The 22969-nt window shown below is 32.0% G+C and overlaps 2 protein-coding genes across 2 annotated transcripts; one reads left to right on the top strand and one right to left on the bottom strand.

Moving 5' to 3' along the window:
• Positions 1–851: 851 nt before the first annotated feature.
• On the bottom strand, positions 852–8228 carry LOC124845051 (Pyridoxamine 5'-phosphate oxidase family protein). Its single transcript, XM_047322086.2, has 9 exons — positions 7935–8228; positions 7268–7498; positions 7028–7130; positions 3147–3226; positions 2980–3057; positions 2747–2838; positions 1954–2065; positions 1343–1468; positions 852–1269 (listed from the first exon to the last, which is right to left on the bottom strand). The coding sequence occupies exons 1-9, from the start codon at positions 8130–8132 to the stop codon at positions 1153–1155; spliced, it is 1137 nt and encodes a 378-aa protein (XP_047178042.1). The 5' UTR covers positions 8133–8228; the 3' UTR covers positions 852–1152.
• A 4304-nt stretch (positions 8229–12532) lies between these two features.
• Positions 12533–15722, top strand: LOC148204441 (beta-glucuronosyltransferase GlcAT14C-like). The gene is made up of 4 exons (XM_088091986.1): positions 12533–13357; positions 13762–13837; positions 14539–14654; positions 14757–15722. The coding sequence occupies exons 1-4, from the start codon at positions 12829–12831 to the stop codon at positions 15323–15325; spliced, it is 1290 nt and encodes a 429-aa protein (XP_087948112.1). The 5' UTR covers positions 12533–12828; the 3' UTR covers positions 15326–15722.
• Positions 15723–22969: the final 7247 nt, after the last annotated feature.

Below are 22969 nucleotides of genomic sequence, written 5' to 3'. Positions count from 1 at the left end.
TTTATTGAATAGACTAGAATATTTATTAACAATAATGAATCGTGGATCATAGTAAAGGCATTCAAAGATATATAAAAGTGGATGAAAGTAAAAAATATTATTTTTATTGCATTGATTAAAATCAACCTCTCCTCTGTTTTCTCGTTTAATTGTGCATTTATTTTTCTTCTATACTAGAACCATTTTCAGATACTATTACTCATTCGTGGAAGATACCTTCTCCTCTTGAGTTGTATCGACGAACAGAAAAAATAGGTAGCAAATATATACCTTTTAATCTTACGTAAAAAAAAAACATATAAACACCTAATTTTAATGTGTCTTGTATAGAACGGATTTATCCCGGTTAAACAAGTCACCTAGAAAATTTGTTTTTCAACTCGTCTTTTTAAAACAAGTTGCCACCTTTTTGCCTGACCTTACATGGGCCACAACTCATTTTGATCAATATATCAAATTTTAAACAATACAAATTAAATAAACAAACGAAAAATATAAAAAAATTTAATTATATATTTTTTAAGTTAATATCATTTCACTGAATTTAAATCTAAATTTTAAATATAATGATATATAAATTAATATGAAATATTGTCAGTTTCTTCGAGAGAAATCAAATTTATATAAGATATTAAGATCCCACAGACAACTCAGGCAAATCAAATAAAAAATAGTCCAATCTAATTTGTTCTGTTTTTATGAACTTTTCAAACTAGTTCATCGTATGAACTTATTTTGACAGCTATAGCTGTGTGTGTGTGTGTGAAAGCTTGAATTAGTGAATATGATAAACACCAAAGAAATAGTCCATCGAAACATTTTTCAAAAAACCGTAAAGAAAACATCAAATGTGAACTACATGTCATATCTTGAATTAACAACCTGAGATTATTGGTTTATTATCAGCAAATACAACAGCATGGAAGGGACTTCTTTAGGGGGAAAAAGCATACTATTATTTCACCTGAGTTCTGATATATTATTTCTAGTTTGATTATGCTGATAGCCCACAAAAGGCCCTCTAACCATCAGACTTGATATAATACACTTTCTGGTGCATGTCAACCAGGCAAAAAGTATAAAATTAACCATTCCAGAAAAAGTCAGATTAGAAAACTGGCAGGGTTCCAGAGGGAGAGGGCATCCAACATCTTATTGCTGCAAATTGTACACTTTTCCTTTGTGTATTAATTTCCTAAGTGCAGCTTTAGCTTCTTCCAAAGTTTCTACACTCTGCCCTTCATCAAATGATATCCTCTGAATGTTGAACTGCATACAAGAAAGACATTAAATGAAAGATATTATCAGAGAAAGAATCTGACTATGGAAAGAAAAAACATACCTGGGCACCTTGACGGACCCTGATATCAGTCCCTTTACTGTCTATGGAAATGAGTGCAGCATCATCTACCTCAGTCTCATTAGATAGAAGTTTCTTAAGGGGCTTTGAGAAGATAGCATTGAGTTCCTATTATTTCAAACATAAAACCAAGCAATGAGGTTATAACTCTAGGGTTGGTTTACATAATTGTATCAATGAGCATATGGATTATAGAAAGTCATTGATTAAGGTTTGACTGAAACAACTACTAAGATCTCATTTCAACTTCACAAAAAACCCTATTGGGTTACTTACCCGGGGAGGGGGGTTGACATTAATTTATCCTTTTAGGTAGCTTTATTGACTAAGGGATAGCACTAGGGTCAACTAAGAACCCCACAAAACCAACCCCAGTCATGTCAACCTTGAATGTGCCACATGTATACACCCATCTGGACCATCTCCAGCTACTATGCTGAAAAAAGTAGAATGCCCCATCCCAACTAATCACATAAATTTCTTTTTAGTGGGAAAGAGAGAAACACAGTCTGTGAGCATACAAAATTGTTTTTGCCTACACAAGCCAGATATTATTTCCTTTAACGCGTAAGAAAAAAGATCAGAAAATTCACCTTTAAATACTGTTCACCACCATCGACTGCAATCTTATCCGGTTGAAGTTTTTCATATTCCTTTACATCCACCCAAGCAACAGTACCAAAGCCTCCAATGAAATATATGTCACTGTCAATAATGAACTGATTAAATTAGCTACACAGGTTGGTAATGACAGTACCAAACAACTGATGAAATTGAATTTCCCAATTCTTCATGGATTCTATTGTTCACGAGCACCATAACTTTTTGTTAAGAGGAACTAGAATTTTAATGAAAAATTCTAAAGGATAAAATCGATCTGCCCATGTTCTTAATGCTTTACCAAACACCCAAATATGGTTGTTTCATATTTCAACCATTAAAGAAAAAAACTAGTTGTCAATGTCTAGGCGATTGGGTTCTTTGGCTAAGATTGACATTTATACGCCAGGCCCAAGTAAAATGCCCCAAAAAATATGCAAGAAAGTTTGCACACAAGATTATTTGTTCAACACAATCAACTTGGCAGCAGGCAGCAGCTGCTTGCGTTAAAGATAGTGCAGACAAATATCAAATTAGAGTCACTTTTATGTGTAAGTGGGAGGAACCAATTAACTATTAAAGCATACAAGGAATAATCAATATTAAAATTCAAAAGTCATGTGACTTTAAATGATCGTGTGATTTTAGGTAGTCTTTAATCTTGAGTAGATAATGTAGACCATCTATGTATGATTGCATAATCAAGATTCACACCCCTCACTCCTAAAAAGAAATAACAAAAAATTACTAGATCCACCCCATAGATATCACTGGAAAGGAGCCAACCTTATACTCTCCATTCTAAAATAGTAGAAGTTGCCCCACTGTTGAGAAGGACCCTGTTGATGTTTCGCAATGTACTGCTTATGAGCCCATTCCTGTTAGTACAAAAAAGTCAAATAGATACCATGAAATGCACAGGTACACCTCTAATTCAGAAGTATCTCTAAGTGAATAATTGAAGGTACCAACAAGTGCACATTTCCTAACCCACAAAAACAAATTCATCAACAAACAACCTGTTGATCTTCCGGAAGTGGATAGACATCCCCAAAAATAGTTACCCTAGCATTGGACAAGCCACTCCATCCAGGTATCTGAAAAATATAACAGTCAATAAAACCCAAAAAATGGAAAAAAAAAATGGAAATCTAAAAGCTTAAATAGGAAATGTCATATTTCAAACCTGAACAACCAGTGTGCATCTTGGGTCAGCCAACAAATTCCTTGTGTGAATTGCAAGAGGAGAAAATGAAAATATTGGATCTACAAAAGAAGAATATAAGGCATTTATAGATAAACACCACAAATAGACAAGAAAACCTAAGTGCTCCACAATTAGGAACAATCAACATGAGACAGATAGCAGAGATAAATCAAGGAGCACTTTATAACACAAGAATCTTGAGTGGACTGAATCTTCCATGTGTTCTTTATTTTCTTTGTTTGTGTAGTATCAAAATAGTCAATTAGATTAGAATACTCTAAAATTCGTGCCCACATTCCAACTACAAGGGGAACATGACTCTCATCCTGTTAGGATCTAGGATGTTAGGATAGATCAGGTTGAGGACTGAGCGGTTAAGGGTGTGAGGGTGTTGGTTGTAAAGGGGGAGCGAGTCAGAGCTGCTATAAATAGAGCTCTTGTAACTCTGCAGAGGGCATCGAGTATAGTTTGTAAAGTCAGGTCTTTAACCTATAGAGGGAGGTTATGCTCTCAACCAGGGAGGTTATGCTCCCAACCCATCCTTTGTAGAGCGATGATTCTACAGTGTGAATAAGAGAATTCTTTCTTTCATCTCTTTTATCTGCATCGAGTGAGTGTTATTGTTAGGTTCCAAACCCAGGTACCTAACAAATTGGTCCGACCTGCCGGATATTCTTAGGAGAGGGGTGTCAGATCGAGAAGTTGCCGGATCGAGAAGTTGTCGAATATCCTTAGGAGAGGGGTGCCGGATCAAGAAGGGGTCAAGAACAGATCAACAAGTGATCAAGAAAGGGGGGAAGCATGGAAGGAAGAGACAATTCTTGGGAAAGGAGGATCAGCAAACAGAAAAGGGAGCTAGCAGAATGGAGAAGAAATATGCAAGAAATGCGGCAGGAAACTAGAGAACTCTTGCAAGTTCTTGGAGGAAGGGTGTGGAACCAGGAAAAGGGATTAGAAGGCAGTCCAGGGTCTGTAGATGAAGATCAACATTCTGTTAACGAGAATCAAAGAAGGGGAAGGGAATGCTCGGAGGAGGAAATGGATGAAGACTGAAGAGACGCCCAACCTAATTGGGGAAAAAGGGTAGAACTACCCACTTTTGAAGGGTTTGATCCGTTGGGGTGGGTCTCTAAGGCAGAGAAGTTCTTCGAGTTGCAAGGTGTGGCAGAGGAGGAAAAGGTGCACCTAGCTGACATCAGTATGGAGGGGAGCGCTGGCTACTGGTTCAGAGCCTGGAAGGAGAAAGAAAAGAATCGTTCTTGGGGAAGTCTGAAGGCAGTGGTGGTGCGATTTGGAGAACGGAACGAGGCTACTACCTTTGAAAGGGTGGCGGCCAGTAAGCAGTCGACAACCGCGGAAGAATACATCCCAGCATCGAACGAGAGAATTGCCAGAACCGAACGGGCTAGGACTACAGGAAGCGAACTTGAGAGTACTGCAGGAACCAAACGGCAAAGGACTGTTGGATCCGAACGTGAGAGGATGACCGGAACCGAACGTGAGGGAACTGCCGGAACGGAACGGTCGAGGACTGTTGGATCCGAATGTGAAAGTACGGCCGGAACCTAACGGGAGAGGACTGCTCGAGCCGAACGTAAGAGGACGGCTGATAACCGAACGACCTAGAACTACAGGATGCGAACCTGAGAGGACTGCAGGAATCGAACAGTAGAGGACTGCCAGAATCGAACAGTAGAGGACTGCCCGAGCCGAACGTGACAGGATGGCCGGAACCGAACGGGCTAGGACTACAGGCTGCGAAGTCGAGAGGACTGCAGGAACCGAACGGTCGAGGACTGCCAGAACCGAACGGGAGAGGACGTCAGGAAGCGAACGTGAGAGGACTGTCGGATCCGCACGGGAGAGGACTGCCAGACCCGAACGGAAGAGGACTGCCAGACCCGAACGGAAGAGGACGGCAAGAACCGAACGGAAGAGGACGGCAAGAACCGAACGGAAGAGGACGGCAAGAACCGAACGGAAGAGGACGGCAAGAACCGAACGGAAGAGGACGGCAAGAACCGAACAGTCTAGGAGGGATGGATCAGTGGGAGAGAAGCGTGATGGAAGAAGGAATGAAGGCTTCGGAGGGAAGAGTGGATGGAAGAATCAATGCCCAGGAGAGAAGAATGGATTCTGTGAGGAGGTGGGCCAGCGAACAAAAAAGGGGGCTTGCAGTTTTTGATACAGCGGCAGAGGGGAGAGAGCGGCTTAAAGCAACGAAAGACATTGAAGACCATTCTCTCAGGGCCTGTGATTCTGGAAAAAAGGTGACCAGAATGCTGGAAGCTAATAGAATCCAGGAAGAAGGGAAGTTATTGGAGGAGGAATTGCGACCACCCAAGTCTCCAGACCTAAATTGGAGGACAGTAGCCAGTGGGTTCACTTCATATGATAACAAGATGATGCAGAGGAGCCAAGAGACCAAGCTTTTCGGTTCCAACCTTGAGGACAAGGTTGTTCTGCAGCGGGGTGTAATGTTAAGATCTAGATAGATTGGGTTGAGGACTGAGCGGTTAAGGGTGTGAGGGTGTCGGTTGTAAAGGGGGAGCGGGTCAGAGCTGCTATAAATAGAGCTCTTATAACTCTGTAGAGGGCATCGAGTATAGTTTGTAAAGTCAGGTCTTTAGCCTGTAGAGGGAGGTTATGCTCTCAACCAGGGAAGTTATGCTCCCAACCCATCCTTTGTAGAGCGACGATTCAACAGTGTAAATAAGAGAATTCTTTCTTTCATCTCTTTTATCTGCATCGAGTGAGTGTTATTGTTGGGTTCCAAACCCAGGTACCTAACACATCCCCAGTTCCCACATACCCTTACTCATGGCACACGATTATGCTACAAAAATGAAGGATGGGCTAAATTGAAGTGATGGACTGTGTATGTAAGAAAGGAGAAGCAAGAAGGGAATTGGAAAAAATGGAAAAAGGCCCACTGCAGAGAAAATTCCAGGGGGAGGAGTCATTGATTGTAAACAACAGACCAGCTGGTTCAGAAAACTGGTGGTATGAAATGGTTGTTTTGATTTCTTTTAATTTTTAATCCAACCTAAATATTTGCTTAGCTAAATAAGGTCTACTGCCAACATATAAAGGCCAAGTATGAATCGTTAGCTTTCCATTATAACTTTTTATCTTGCATGGCACACAATATGGTCATTTTAAGCTAATTCAAAATTACACCTAACTATAACTTTCTGGTTCTATGTTAGTTTATACTTGATATGCTATAATAGACATTAAATACGAACATTTCAACAACAAGTGGATGAACAAATGCCTTCAACCGTTTATGAGTAGTATGGTTTATAAACATAGATAAAGGGCAGGAATTTTGTAAGGAAACAGAAAATTGCCACATGTTGAGTGGTGATACCTGAACTGTGGGCCAAGAGGTAAAGAGGGTGAAGAAGAATTTAGGACAAAGGTAAGAATTGAGTGAGGTGGAAAAGTTCGGGTGGGCTGAAGCATTCTGTTCAGTTCAGCTGCACAATCTCCATAGTTATCTTCCTGCTTTCTTCTATGATATATTGCTATTATTATTATTATCAGAGGGTTACCCTGTTTGTAAGGTGCTTGGTCACCCTATTTTATCACATTCTCTCTCTTTTCTCAGCAAGGACCAATACTAGATTGAAATCCTCAGTAACGCATGCCCAATTTACAACAATTTAATTATCCTGACCCCATCAATTTAGCTGAGTCTACCAAATGCTTATTATCATGATAGTATCAGACATGTACCTTGGGAAGAACTCCCATCTCCATGGATACACAACTAGACACTGAAATCCATGAGTGCATCAAATATTCATGACTGAACGGAAGTAACTAATCAAGAAAATGAAGAATTATTGACTTACGGCCCATCGAATCTGGTGCAAAATCAACTAGAGAACCAAATGGATATCCTTCTCGTCGGTGGTGCATACGAGACATTACAGTGCACAAGTGAGCAAATCTTGCCTTGAATTACAGACCGAAAAGGCAACAGAAAATTAATAAAGGGGATCCGTGATTGTAACTGCGCAAAATTCAGTTCTACACAGCAGAATACACAAATATTCATTTAGCTTTTACCAGAAATAACACAAGCAGCTTACCTGCTCCATCAGGTTACGAACTGCTAAAGCAGGTCTAGGTAAACCGTGAGCCGATGTGGCACTCTGCACGCCACCAGAAATAGGAGTTCTGAAAAGTCCAGCCCTGGTGCCACCACCCGATGCACTTCCACCTCCTCCTGGGGTTGAAACAGTTGTCCATGACATGTTCATTTGTAGAGGCGCATCTTGATCGTCCTCAGAACTCTCAGTCTCAGAATGGCTCAAGTTTTCCTTCATAACAAAATAGAACCCAACAAAGTCAAAATTCAATGATAAGTTATCTGTTGATTATGACGCATAAGATAAAAAAAAAAAAGAAGCAATGACCAATTAACGACCCAATTGAGCATTACTATGGAGTGAAATAAAACAATAAGGAACTAAAAAAGAGGGAAATTCATCACATTCAATTCCTAACCAAATAAACATAGGCCAGCAGTATCATGATCTCATGAGAACAAGTTTATTCAAATTACTAGTAAAAACAAAAAACAATAACAAAACGCGGAATAGAACCGCGAATAGGGTTTTAGCAGGAGAGTCATTTGATAAGAATATTCCAATTTCAAAGCAGAGTTAAAGTACAGATTTTGATTTAAGTGGCGCGTGAGTTAATCAACAAATTAATAAATATGATAAAGAAGAAGAAAAAGTAGCATGGTCGAACCTGAGGCTGAGAAGCTAAAGCGAAATCATTGGTGGCTTCATCGCCACCAGTGTTTGAAACACGAAGAGGGAGAAGATGGGAGTGAGAGTTTTGGGTGATTTTGAAGAAAGAAAGTGGAAGGGTTCTCACAGCAGAGGAAGTAGAAGGAGTGCGAAGAAGGAGCGAAGAAGAATCGGAGATGATGGAGAGTGCTTCCATAGAAGACTTCGTTTCGGGTGGGTTTTGGTTTGGGAAGTACAGAAGTAGAACAAAAATTAGCGTGTACTATGATACAGAGGTTACAGAGGTTGATGTTGCTGTTGTTGCTGCTGACATATAATATAATATAATATAATATAATACTATAATATCGTTATTTATCTGTTGATTGGTTATTAATTTTGATTTGCTTGGATTAATTATCGGTTGATTAGTGATTCTGATCGGCTTGAGATTGAGATTGAGATTGTTTTGCCAACTGGAATACTACTTCAAATTCTGCGTGCCCAATCCAATACTATTTGATATTTTTAAATATATTTTTTATGATAGCAAACTCTTTTTAACATTTTCTAATATACTTTTTAACTAATTAAAAATTATAAAAATTTAAAACTTGTGAAAAAGCTTAATATTCACCACGTGTCTTCATAAATTTATTTATGTGTTATCTTATACATCTATCAGTTTTGTAAATATTATTAACTATTGTATTTTAATCAATTTTAAGCAGTTTGTTAATTACATTTTTTTATTTGTTTTAGATTAAATTACTTATCTGATTCTCTTAATTAAAAAAATAGTTTTTATGCTTAAAAACTATTTCTGTTAGGTCCGTAATTCATTTTTTTTTTATTTATTTTAATTCTCGCGAGTTTAGATCTCTATTTGAATAACTATACTGATAAGTCTGGTAGTAAACGGAATATTCAAATAAACCCCAAAATCAAGAACCAAAAAATTGGAAAAACCATCAAAGTTTAATCTAAATCAGTTTATTTAAAAAATATATAATTTATTAATTTAGTTTTTTTCTTAAAATAGTCAAAACTAACCCAAAATTTTTATGTTTTGTTTTTTATTTTGCAAATAAATTTATTATTAATAAATATTATTGAAATTGTAATATAAATATGATAATTTATTTTATTTTAAGATTTATACTATTTAAATTTTAAGAACCTATAAATTTAAATCTTATATTAATTTTTAACATCATAGAATTGTGATTTATATTTTTATAATAATGTTTTAATTCGGTTTTACCTTAATTTAACCATGATTAAACCATTGAACCTTGACTAGAATATAATATCATTTTATGTCTTGAAAATATCATTTAAACTAAAAGAATTTAAAATAGGAAAAATATAATAATGTTTTAATTATGTTTTACCTTAATTTAACCATGATTAAACCATTGAACCTTGACTAGAATATATTATTATTTTATGTTAAACTAAAAGAATTTAAAATAGGAAAAATATTATTTAAACTAAAAGAATTTAAAATAGAAAAAAGATATTTTGACATATATGATATTTTGACATAATATACATGTTATGTTTTCACTAATTATTATTTATTTACTAATGTATCGTTTATTTTAGACCTAATAAAAGTGTGTGAAAATATTATAAAAATATTATGTGTTACATTACCCTTTATAAACCGAGACATCTTCATCTTCTCTTTTCGTTAAGAGATATTATAATAAAGTATTTCTAGTTTACTAAATCTCCTTCCAACATAAGAAAAATTATAACTAGCTCCTTAAGGCTATGTTCAAGGGAATTCACTGTTTGCATTGATTTGCGAGCGAGGATTAAAGGTTCCATACGTGTTCATTTGCCTTGATTGTCGACGACGGAAAGCGATGGATTTGCAGAAATGCACGATTTGGATATCTTTGCACAAGTGAGATGATTTGCGCTAATTGTGACCACATTTACATATTTGCCTTGATACTTTTTTCAAATACCTTATACATAATAACATAAAATAATATAGGCATGTGTGTGGTGGTCTGCCAGTTGAAGACGAAGAAGGGTGGTGTGTTTTGAAGGGAAGCAAATGGCTGGGTGAAGATGAAGCATGCGGTTGAAGAGGAAGAACACAACTGTGTGTATTCGGTTACGGTTCAGAGTTGTGGATTTCGATGAACGAAGTGAAAATTGAGGGTGCTGTAATCGGTTATTGGTGGGTGTAACCGGTTACGCTGAGGCATGTGAAAAGGAAGGCATGGTATTCGGTTAAGCAGTCAGTAATCGATTACCATGAATGGCTGATTTCGTTTTCACCCACGAGATTCCATTTCAAAACTGTTGTTCTTCTTCTTGTTGAAAGAGCCGCATGAAGGAGAGGAAGGTGAAGGATGGTGGAGCGTGGCGGATGGGATGCAGCTTCTTCTTCTTCACAGACCCGCATGAAGTCTGGATGGTTGATGATTAGGTGATTTTCCATAAGTTTGTTTCATTAGTTGAGGATAAATTAAGTATAGGTTGGGTTTGTCATTTTTCTTATTTAATTTAATCCAAAATTTTGATAAAAACATTTAATTTAAATATAAATTTAACTTGATGTGAATTTTATCATTATAGATAAAGTTAAATGGAAGGAAAAAATAATAATATAAACTTAAATTTCGCTATATATTTAAAAATAAATATTTAAAAATTAACAAACTTACTGTAAATATAATTTCATGTAATGCAAAATATTCTCTATTAATTAAAAATGGTTTTATAACTAATATAAAATTATAAGAACATGTGCTTTTATACTGTAAATACATCTATAAAATAATTTATAAGTGATAATTATATTTAAGTTATGTTAATTTTTTAATGACATGATTAATTTAATACGTGTGTTTCACACTATATATCTATATATATATAGATATATATAGATCTATATATATATATAGATTTATATATATATATAGATCTATATATATATATAGATCTATATATATAGATCTATATATATATATATAGATATATAGATATATATATAAATCTATCTATATATATAGATCTATATATATAGATCTATATATATATATATATATATATATATGATTTGCGATTTTATTTTTAAGTGTTTTTTTTAAGTTTAACCATTTTTAATTAAAAATTATCAGTTTAACTATGAACATTGAAGATCATAATTTATTCACATAGTGTTTTGACTTTTTATCTTCGCATCCATCTCATACAAGACGTCTAATAGGGATGCCAATACAATATCGTTTCAATGCATTGCAACGATACCTTGCTGAATCAACGTGATCATGAACTATTAAAAGAATATTTGTATGTTTAATTGTTGCAACTTTTTTTAGGTCATGTAATATTATAACTTGCTACTTAATTATTTGTTTGTTTAATGTTAATCATTCTCACTTTCCTAACAAATAAATTTTCCCTAACAAATAAATTGATATCACTTCGCAGTAAATTATATTACAAGCAAATACTACATTTTAAAATAAATTCATTTTACTACATTATAACTTTTTAATTTTATAAATTATTCATAATTTTTTTCTCTTTATAAACATTTTTACAATTAAATATAACATTAAAAAATAACATTTTATATTACTTTTATAACTAAGGGCATTTTAGTAATATTTAATTTCTACCAATTAAACTAATTTTTAAAATCTATCACATTAATCAAATCCTAAACTAATTCTCACAAACTTTACTTCCAAATCTACTCTCAATTAACCACAAATCCACTCAAAAAAACAACTAAAAAATTGCCCTCAAATCCACTCAAATCCATTCAAATCATCTCCCCCAAATACACCCAAAAGAACACACCTTAAAGTTTTCAAGACCAATAAAACATTTGAAACCTCAAGGTTGTAAGATACTGCAATAAATTTACAAAACAAATGCCGCAATAATGAAAAAAATAATAATATATGTTTTCTTATACAACAAAAGCAATATATCATAGAAACCAATCCACTGAATTCTGTTTCTTATATGACGTTGGTATATATATATATATATATATATATATATATATATATATATATATATATATATAAATATATAAATAAATATATATACATATATATCCAAATAAATACAGGCAATAATATATTATAATTCCTATAAATTACAATAAAAACAAAGATGTCAATGATGATTGAAATTTAAAAATTTTAATGTTTTTCACTGTAAGAATCAATCAAGAAAAGAGTAGAGTTGAACATTTTCTTGTTGAATCTTTTTTTAAAGGTGAACTTGATGTTCTAACAAGAGGAATTTCAGGAAACCAAAGAAGAAGCAAACAAAATATTCATTAATCATTTTCACTGCCATTTTATTAGGGAAAGGATTGTTCATGCAAACTCCCTCTCATCACATACCATTTTCACTAATTTATTCAACCAACAGAAAGTTTATTGTTTTCGGAAAGGGTCATAATAAGCTTTCAAATCTGTTGCAACCATGCTTTTTGTTTCCTTCCAGTTCAAGTTTTCAAACGTTAGGTACAAGTTTCAACATCCTTCACCTTTTTCCATTCTCGATCACAATCACACCTTCTACACTGATTTATCACCTTACTTCTCTCACTTTTTAAGATGAGTTTATAAACAAAATGCTGCAATAATGCAAAAAAAAAAGTAATATATGATGTTTTTATACACAAAAGCATTTTTTTCTCTGATGTACCTTAGTTTCTATCTCCCATTTTTGCACTTTCTGAGATTCTTTAGCATTTGGAGACTTCATCCATGCATCAGATCCCCAGATCAAAGTCAGATCAAAGGCAAATTTTGTTGCTGCAGGATAATCTGTTTTCGCAATAGATGAACTTCTTCATGGCAGCCAAGTTTATCTGAATTTTAATCTTTCTAGAACCTTTTTTACATCCAATTACAACCACTCCAATGAGAACATCCAAATTTCCATGTAGGGGATTAGATTACCGTCTGTATCTTCTGATTTTTGTTGTGTGTCTGGTGTTGTATGGAACAGTTTCAAGATTGAATACTGCAAACGTTTCTCATGCCACAGTGTCTGAGTTAAGGCACTTCAATCCTAAGCATGTTGTATCAAAAGGAAAAGGGTACCCTCCTGTGCTTGCATATTGGATTCTTGGCACCAAAGGAGATACTAAGAAGATGCTGAGGCTGTTGAAGGCTGTGTACCATCCAAGAAACCAGTACCTGCTTCAGCTTGATGATTGTTCCTCTGAGTCTGAAAGAATGGATTTAGCCATTTCAGTTAAGTCAATTAAGGTGTTTGAGGAATTTGGAAATGTGAATGTCATTGGGAAAAGTTATGCCATAAATAGGATGGGATCTTCTGCTCTCTCAGCTCCTCTGCATGCTGCTGCATTGCTGCTTAAACTGAACTCAGATTGGGACTGGTTCATCACATTAAGTGCTTCAGATTATCCTCTCATGACTCAGGATGGTAAGTGTCAATGATGCAAATTTTTTACATACTATAAAAACTTGCATTCTGAAGTTTTCTTGCTGTTAATAGTATGCATCATGAGTTGGATTCCAAATTCAGGTCAATCTGAAATGTTAGAGGACTCTTAATTCAATAGCTCCAACCAAGCAAAAAAAAAAAAACTGATTGCAAGAAATATTAGAATTGCCCTTTTCTTGGTTTGCGTGGTTATGTTGAGATCTAGAAAGAAAATGATCCATCAAAGATGCTGCAATGATTTAGCATATGCAATTTCTCATGATCTTCTTCTTAACACCTACATAGTACTTAGTGTTTCATAAACTGTAATAACCAAGGCATTCTCTATCAATGTGCCTTCAATGGGATAGCAAATCAACCATGTTTTATTTATTTCTGTGCAGATATCCTTCATGCTTTCACATTCTTGCCAAGATATGTCAACTTCATTCATTACACTAACAAGACAATTCGGAACGAGTAAGTAGTCAGCAAATTAAGGTGTAGCATATTTCCTTAACTATATGCATATAATAAGAGTAAAATTTTAATCAAATAATCATAGTGATAACATTAACTGCTAACATAAAGAAGTAGTCTAGCAGTTACCTTTATTTGTTATGTATAGTGAAGAGCCATACATTATCTGACTTCAATAAAGAAATCATCTAATCACAATTCACAATTGTTGCTGTCAAAAAGATGCAAGACACCAGGGTTTCTTTCTTAATTTATTCATCATTTTCACTCAAAAAGGTGTAGATTATGATCTTAATCAAAATGTGTTCAACCTTTCATGTTGGTATGGTATCAGAGAATAAAGAAACAAGCCTTTTCAAGATTTTTTTTACACAGATAGCACACTGTCAATTTCTATTTACCAAAATAGCATAATGTAGGCTTTATTTACTCAGATAGCAGGCTTTTACTGTGCTAGTTCAGAACATAATTTTACATTAGCTTGCTTTTTTTAACAGAAACATCAAATACATGTTCAGAATTCAGTTTTTCAAAAATCAAATTCTGAAAAAGGTTTGCTATCTAGATAAATAAAACCTACAGTATGTTATTTTGGTAAAAGAAAATGATACTGTGCTATCTGTGTAAAAAATTGGCCTTTTCAAATATCACCACCATTCGTCTAATAGGTTTATAAAATGGTCGATGACCTGATGATGCAGGCAACGAGACATTAATCAAATTGTGGTAGACCAAAGTTTGCATTATGAAAAGAATAGTCCACTTTTTTTTGCTGTGGAATCAAGAGATACCCCAGATGCTTTTAAGCTATTTCGAGGTGAGTTCACCTTCAAACAGAGTCTGATAATTGAATTTTAATAAAGAAAAAGTACTATTTTCGGTCATTGGTTTCTCATTCATGTCTTTTTTCAATTAATAGGCTCACCCTGGATGGTTCTTACAAGAGCCTTCATGGAGTACTGTGTCACAGGGTGGGACAATTTACCAAGAAAACTTCTAATGTTCTTCACCAATGTGGCTTACCCTGTGGAATCATATTTCCACACAGTGTTGTGCAACTCCAAAGAGTTCCAAAACACCACTGTGGACAATAATCTAATGTACAGTCTTTGGGACACTGATCCATCTGAATCCCAATTTCTTGATATGTCACATTATGATACAATGCTGGAAACTGGTGCTGCATTTGCTCGTCCATTTGGCGAAGGTGATGTGGTTCTCGAGAAAATTGATGATTTGATCCTTAACAGATCATCCAATGGGCTGGTTCAAGGAGAGTGGTGTTCAAACTCAGAAACAAATAAGACCACAGGGGTTTCAGAATCTGAGGAAGAAGAACAAGAAGAAGAGTTCTTGTGCTCAGAATCTGGTAATGTTGATGTTGTAAAGCCAGGGCCATTTGGCATCAAGCTTAAGATTCTGCTAGCTGAAATTGTGAACACAAGAAAATTCAGACCAAACCAGTGCAAAGCCTTTGAAAGGTGGTGAAAAAATGGAATGTTGTGTTGCCAAAACCACTTTGAAATTGGATCCTTTTATATCCATCATGCTAACTGAATCAGACATTGAAACTTGCTGCTGCTATTTAGTCCTCAGAGTTTGGAACAGAAGATTCAAGATTGTGTCTGCTGAAAGCTGAGTTTGATTCCATTTCTCTATACCCAGAACAGTTTTCTTTGTTAAGATGTAATTTTGCTCATTTTGGTAACTTTTTTTCATGAATTTTTCTAGGATTGGCTTGGTGGGTCATTTGTAGTTTATCCCTTTGTTCTCACAGAGTAACAATTGAAGTAATCACTCTCTTAGAGCATAGTATATGAATTGTATAAATCACTTGCTATCTTTCTTTTCTATTTTAAACAGTTTAAAAATCATGAACACCAAACCCACCTTGTGTTCCTATAGGAAATTTCTTCATTTTTAGAGAAAAATTAAATGGGTTGAATTTACTTCCATTTTTTTTAAACTTTTTTATTTTGGTAAAATAAATTAAATTTATTACATTTTAATTTCTTTAATTGAACTAGTCAAAACATATGGCATACATGTGTTCTTTTTTTTTTGTGATGATAACAAATAATAAAATTATAATTATAAATAATTTTTCTAAATTTATTGTATATAGATTTTATTTATTTTGTTGGTAATTTTTTTTATTATAGGTAGTTATTTTAATTTTAAAAAGGTTAAATTTAAAAAATGGTCAAATAAAAATATTAAATTTAAAAATACAATTAATAAGGTAAATACTTTAATTTAAAAACAGTTAATTATTAAAGGATAAAATGGAAAAAAAAAATTGTGAACACCAAATCTCATTTATATATAACTAGTAGAAACACAAGTGCTATTATGTATCCACTTTTATTTTATTATAACAGAAGTTTTGCTAAACTACAAAATGATTTTTAATTATTGAAAAAAAAATATTAATAAAAATGTAATTATAAAAGTAAATCATTTTTATAATTTTTTATTGTGTAATATGAATAATTATTTGAATTAAAAAATTAATTATTAAAAAGGTAAAATTGAAAAGTGATTTTTCATTATAAGGAATTATTTAAATTAAAAAAATAGTTACTACAAATAAAACTGAAAAAAAAATGTGTACGGATAAATTCCTTTTAAGTTTTATTATAGTATAGATGAATATAAAGAAAACATTTTTACTACAAATAAATATGTAAATTAATTTCAGTATCAAAATATATTTAATAATTCAAAAATATTAATTGTTGAATTTTTTTTAATTGACCGAGTTTATTTTCCTATTAAGGTTTATAATATTTCTTCAGAATCTCAAGTATTTTCTTTTTCGACGTCTCAATTGGGTCCTTATTTTTGTAAAATTGAATCAAATAAATCCTTACCGTTAAATTTAGAAGACGCCGTTAAGAAGAGTGTGACGTGGCATGTTGATGATGTCTTTTTAAAATGATGTGGCATTAAAAATATATGTGAAGTGTGTTATTTTAATTTTTGAATTAAAAATGGACTGTAAAAAGGGGAAATAAAATTTAAATAAGGACTAAGTAGTCATCTGCCATCTCCTGGAATGCCATCCTTCATCTTCTTCAGTGCCCACCTTCCATGGCAGCCACCTTAGACTGCACAGGAACCCAATCGTTCGTCCAACATTTTAACCACTGCAAGACAAAATAAGAACTGAGAAAATTCCCAAATCAAAAACAAAAAAACCCTAATTACAAAAACCTAACTCGCACCTTAATCGCAAGTTTCTCCACGTCGTCGTAGATTGACCATGGCGTGAGTTTTATGTTGTTAATGAAGGTTGCGCAATCGGATGGAGAGGTTGTGACGGTGAGAGACTGACCGGGGAGCGTTGTCGGGATCCTTGCGCCGACGCTTAGGAGGCAGAGGCTGGACGAGGTGAGCGGGAACGGTGCGAGGTGGAAGCGGAGGAGGTCAAGGGACGGCTGGCCAGATTTCTTGAACAACTTCTAGTGTTAGAGCCATAGATACGAACCTTGAATCCAAGAGGACATCGACGACGTCAAATGCGGCTTCGCGCGGTAGTGCATGGCATAGAGAGGATAAGACGAAGGAGGGGATGAAGAAGAGAACCGCGAGCGACGACATCATTGATGAACCTCGAGATTTGGTGGGATTTTTGGAACTTTCTACTATTGAACCTTACGAAGTAGTTACAAAAACACACCTTCCAGTACCTTATATGTAAGTTAATCTGAATGGTGGTAGAATCGGAGGAGGGAGAGAAGTCTCCGGTGGAACTTTAGGAAAAAATTCTAACCTGTGAAAGAAGATCTGCGGTGGGTGGCTATCCCATGAAACTCTCAATTTTTTAATTTTAAAATAAACTAAATCCACGTCATTCAGCATTAGTTAGTTCACTGTGACACATCAAGAAAAAAAAAGGTTTAATAGCCAATTTAGTCCTTACTTTCGTTGAAAAATCTCAATTTAGTCCCTCGTTATAAAAGTGTTTTGAATTAGTCCTAACTTTTAAAAATAGTGGGTCAGATTGGTCCTTTGTGTTAAATATAAGTTAACAAAATTAATGGATGATGATGTGACACAACTTAAAGCTAACGAGGGACCAATCTAACACATCAGCTTTAAGCTGTGTCACATCATCATCCATTAATTTCGTTAACTTATATTTAACGAAAGGGACCAATCTGACCCACTATTTTAAAAGTTAGGACTAATGTAAAACACTTTTATAACGAGGGACTAAATTGAGATTTTTCAACCAAAGTGGGGACTAAATTGGCTATTAAACCAAAAAAAAATCAGTGTGCCACGTTTATCAGATACTGACGTCGGTTGAATTTAACGGTAAGGGCCGAATTGTTGTAATTTTCACAAAAATAAGACCCAATCGAGACGCCAAGAAAGAAAATGACCAAATTGAGATTCTTCTCGAAAATAAGGACTTCTTCAATTATTAAACCTATTTTTTTTATTGGGATCAAATAAGATATTTTTAAGTCGAAATTACTTTAAACTTATCATGGACACAATTTTGTTTTTTTACATAATGATATTTTTTTCAATATTATTGGTGGAAAGTTTTTTTATTGGTTTTTAAACCAATGTCAACAAGAACTCATTTACACATTAACTAAAAAATATCGGTAAAAGAAGTCAACAAAAAATGTAAGTGACATCTGTAAAAAAAATTAACTTTAACATAATTGATTGAAAATTTTAATTAACCTTAATTGTAAAATAACTTTAATTTATATTGATTGAAAAAGCATTTGAGCTATGTCAATCATTAACATTGAGTGAAAACTCCAACTTTCATAGATTAGAAAACAGTTTTATTGTTACCAATAAAAAAAAGTTAATATAAGAATATATATATATATATATATATATATATATATATATATATATATATATATATATATATATATATATATATATATATATATATATATATATATATATATATATATATATAGTTTTGCATGTTAGGTATATTGATTGAAAAATTTAAGCCATGTAAACCAAAAACAAACTCTATTAATGTTGAATGGAAACTTCAAATTGGAAAATATTTTTATTATTACAAATAAAAAAAATTAGTTAACATATAAGAAAAAAAAATAGTTTGAGAAATAACTTCAACTTATGTTAGCAAAAAAGTAACTTTAATAAAAAAAATAATTTTGGTTGACATTAGTCGATAAACAATTTCAACTAACACCAATTAAAAATAACAAGTGATGTTAACGGAAAATAAATGTGTTTGACATCAATTTAAAAATATAATTGATGTTGAAAAAGAAAATTCTACCTATTTTTGTTTGAGAATTGGAAGATAAATGACCTCAATCTATAAAAGAAACAACTATGCCAACAATATTAGTCCAAAAACTACATTTAATTAACAACATTTCAATATAATTAGTCAAGTAAACTATGTTCTAGTAAAAATCAGGTCGATGTTACATCAGTCAAATAAAAGAGAAATTACGAAAAAAAAAATTGAGATAAGAGGGTCTGGAGAATTTTAAACTTTTGCTTCTTTAATGAAATTTGAAATTCTCTAAATAATGAAAATATTCTATATAAGTTTTAAATTAAAATTTGAATTACCTTACAAATTAACACCTTAAGTAAAAAAAAAATAGAGAAATGAATTTAAGGAGTGATGCATACTATGAAACAAAATTAAAAAGTATTAATAGAATACAATATACATGAAAAATGCAAATATATTAATCTCATTAGATCTTGGGAGTGGATCCATACACAAGTGTTTTTTATGATTGAAATTGAATTTTTTGTTGTTTAAAAGAAGAAGATTCACTTGCAATAAACTCTCATCTCAAGTCAATAAGAGAGTTTAGATCTTTTATGTATATAATAGTAAGTGCGAGTGATTACTAAGTAAGTATTTCTTAGGAAATACTATTTGTATTTATAGAATCAACATGAACCATAGATTTATATTATCATTTAAATGATATTTATCACAAGTATATAATAAGAGATAGTTCATAACAACATAATGATACCTCATCATAAATAATAATTATAATATTAAAACATCATATGTTTGGACCAACTGTACTCTTTAATATGTCTATTGAGATATATATATATATATATATATATATATATATATATATATATATATATATATATATATATATATATATATATATATATATGGAGTTTGCTTAACTTATGTAACCTCTTAAAATTTAAAATGTATCAAATTTTAGTTGACAAAAATAGTCTCATACATTATGGATTTTAAGTTTTAAGGTTAAGAATATTTGAATAATTTCTGATTTTTTTTTATTTTGAATTAAAAATAAAAATTATTAAAATACTCTTATTGTGTTTAAAGTATGTCTTTTTTTATGAATAAAGATTTTTTTGTCAACTAAAATTTGATACACTTTAAGAGGTTACATAAGTTAGCAAACTCATATATATATATATATATATATATATATATATATATATATATAATTGGTTATTTAAATTGAAATGAAATTAGTTTTAGAAGGAGATTAAATAAAGTTTTGAAATATTTTACAAGATCATAGTGATTAACCGGTCCTAAAGTTTCTAAAAAAGATTGTAGTGAAACACTTAATATTATATTTGTTCACCCAAGACTATGTGCATTTCTCTTTACAAATTGAAATGTAAGGGATTCCTCTAATTAATACATTATTACAAGTATGTTCACTAGGACTTTTAGCTTACAACAATACAGCACGCATACATCACCACTCTCTTCACTATCCCCTTTCGCATATCTTAAGATAAAAGAATACAAATATTTTTTTTTCACTAATAATTTATGTCTTTTACAATTATTCTTTAATTGTCATTTATATTTATCACAAAAAAAAAATTTAAGGTGGATGGATAATCCTCAAAGACGATATAAAATGCAACTCTTGGCCAAGAGAACGTTTCACAAAGTGAACTTTTTTGCAACTAACACTTTTTCAAATCATCTGTAAAATGTTTATGATCTAGCACTTGTATGCTTAAGACAAACGCACAAGCAAAAAAACATTGATATCTCGTACAAAATCATCAACAAATTATGTATTGAAACTATATTCATATACGCATTTTGAATAAGACTAGTGTTTTTATCTTTTGTTGCATGACAAAGTTTTAGTACTTAGTATTATTTTAGTTGAAATAATTTCTTCTACATTAATTCAACTTGTTGCCCTTTACAATTTTTATATTTTTAAATATCCTTTCTTGTAGTGATATATAGCACCAATTTCAACATACATTGATATATTGTATTAGAGCTTTTATAGGAATTTATGGTCAACCGGCCAAAGACTTTACACAACACTTTGATAATTTCGTATTGATGTTGTCTTATAATATATTGTCTTTAAGAATCTTGCATCTTATGTAATATAAATGTTAAAAAATAGACTATCTAGAATCTGCATAAGACAAGATAGCTTGATGATTTATCAAAATTTAAACTTCTTATTCATATAATCTTATCATTATTGTAAATTTGAATTATTTAACCAACTATTTTAACGTCCTTAATTAATCAAAATTGGTCTCGATTTCAAAATATAGATTCTTCATATTATTTTTATTACAAGGTTGATGATATTACAAACATTTCATAAACTCTTTTAATGGTTATGTAGTATTAGATGTAACTAACACAACAAGGCCTTTTACATATTTTAGATATTTTTAGACCAGTTTTTGGTCTTACGTTATTGCAAAACATGTAAATTTAGGGGAAAAACACACAGTGTAAATTTATGTCGAATTAATTTATGTCGAATTTGGTAGTGTCCAGCGTAAATTCACATCGAACTATAATGAAATTAATGTTTTTAAGTTTGTTTAAGTTTAGCATGTTACATTTCAAATGAAGGGTTTTGATAAAGTTAAAGAAGAGTTGGTGAATCCAGAAACCAAACTTAAGACACAGGTTGGACTCACGAGAAGAAAATTAAGTTGTACAAGTTTAAGGGTATTTAGTATCCTTATAACTTAGATACCTTTGAACCTATTCAACTCAATCTTCTTCCTGAGTTACTCAACCTTTCTTCTAAGTTTGACTTTTTTATCAACTAATTCTTCCTCAATTTTATCAATAATTTTTCCTTTAATTTGCACAAACTAAAACAAGTTCAAAAATACCCATTTCAATATAATATTTTTTATTCATATTATAGAAATGAACCGATATGTGATAATTAGGGTTCAATTTTTGATTTTAATTATCATAAAAATAAAATAAAAAACATTACCACTAGAACATATTTTTACAAATAAAACAATGGGACATTGATGGAAAGTTGTGACTAAGTTCCTCAATAAATAGTCAACGTTACAAATACAAATGCAAATATTAGCAAACAAACCTTAACGGGTTAAACAAAGCCAACGAGAATACAAAAATAAATTCCCAAATCACCACTATTTCGTCATATAGGAGAATAAATCCTAACTTGCAAAAGCATTTTTACTGTTTTTGTGTACTAGGAAATGAGAAAGAGAATCTTGAATTTGATATATAAGAAGAAATTTATGTATTTGCTACAACTTATTTACAAAAATATTATCACATTGTTTTTTAGTTAACTTCTTCATTGTTAAACATAAATTAAGCAACTTAAATAACTATTTTTGTGTTAATGTCTATTACAATTCAAATAATAGTTCAAACATTAATTTAATCAACAATTATTCTAATTTAATTAAAACATTGCACTACCTTAATCAATGTATTGTGGTCTAAAAAATTAAATAAATAACACATGGAGGTATAGAATAAGTGCATGTGTATGTTTATCATTTTTCTTTAATTAGTAGCGGTTATACAATAATGTCCTTACTATTAATTTAATGAATGAATATTTCTATTAAATGAATGTGACTTTTATGTTAATTGGTATACGGATGTTTTTACATGCATGGAAAGTGATCGAATGCCTTAGGAATTAATTAAAGAAAAATTAAAAATAAGTTTGCGAGTTTCGCTAGAAAAATAGTAAGCATAATACGTCTGTTGAAAAGAAAATAATATTTCTTATATTTAAGAAAAACAACTATGTATATATTATTATTATTTTATAAAAAATTAAAGGTAGTAACATTACTAAGGCCAATTTATGA

Source organism: Vigna umbellata, chromosome 1 (genome assembly GCF_029865625.1).
Source record: "Vigna umbellata cultivar VRB3 chromosome 1, Vumbellata_1.0, whole genome shotgun sequence".
Classification (NCBI taxonomy): Eukaryota; Viridiplantae; Streptophyta; class Magnoliopsida; order Fabales; family Fabaceae; genus Vigna; species Vigna umbellata.
The sequence above is the reverse complement of the archived record's forward strand: the minus strand, read 5'-3'. Positions and strand labels throughout refer to the sequence as shown.

Excerpts from the sequence above, each read along its gene's own strand:
- LOC124845051 (XM_047322086.2), bottom strand. The coding sequence starts at position 8,132 with ATGGAAGCACTCTCCATCATCTCCGATTCTTCTTCGCTCCTTCTTCGC. Across the intron at positions 3,058-3,146 it reads GATGCACACTGGTTGTTCAG|ATACCTGGATGGAGTGGCTT; the intron begins GTTTGAAATATG and ends TATATTTTTCAG. Across the intron at positions 1,469-1,953 it reads GTGGTGAACAGTATTTAAAG|GAACTCAATGCTATCTTCTC; the intron begins GTGAATTTTCTG and ends TTGAAATAATAG.
- LOC148204441 (XM_088091986.1), top strand. The coding sequence starts at position 12,829 with ATGAGAACATCCAAATTTCCATGTAGGGGATTAGATTACCGTCTGTAT. Across the intron at positions 13,838-14,538 it reads AACAAGACAATTCGGAACGA|GCAACGAGACATTAATCAAA; the intron begins GTAAGTAGTCAG and ends CTGATGATGCAG. Across the intron at positions 14,655-14,756 it reads TGCTTTTAAGCTATTTCGAG|GCTCACCCTGGATGGTTCTT; the intron begins GTGAGTTCACCT and ends TTCAATTAATAG.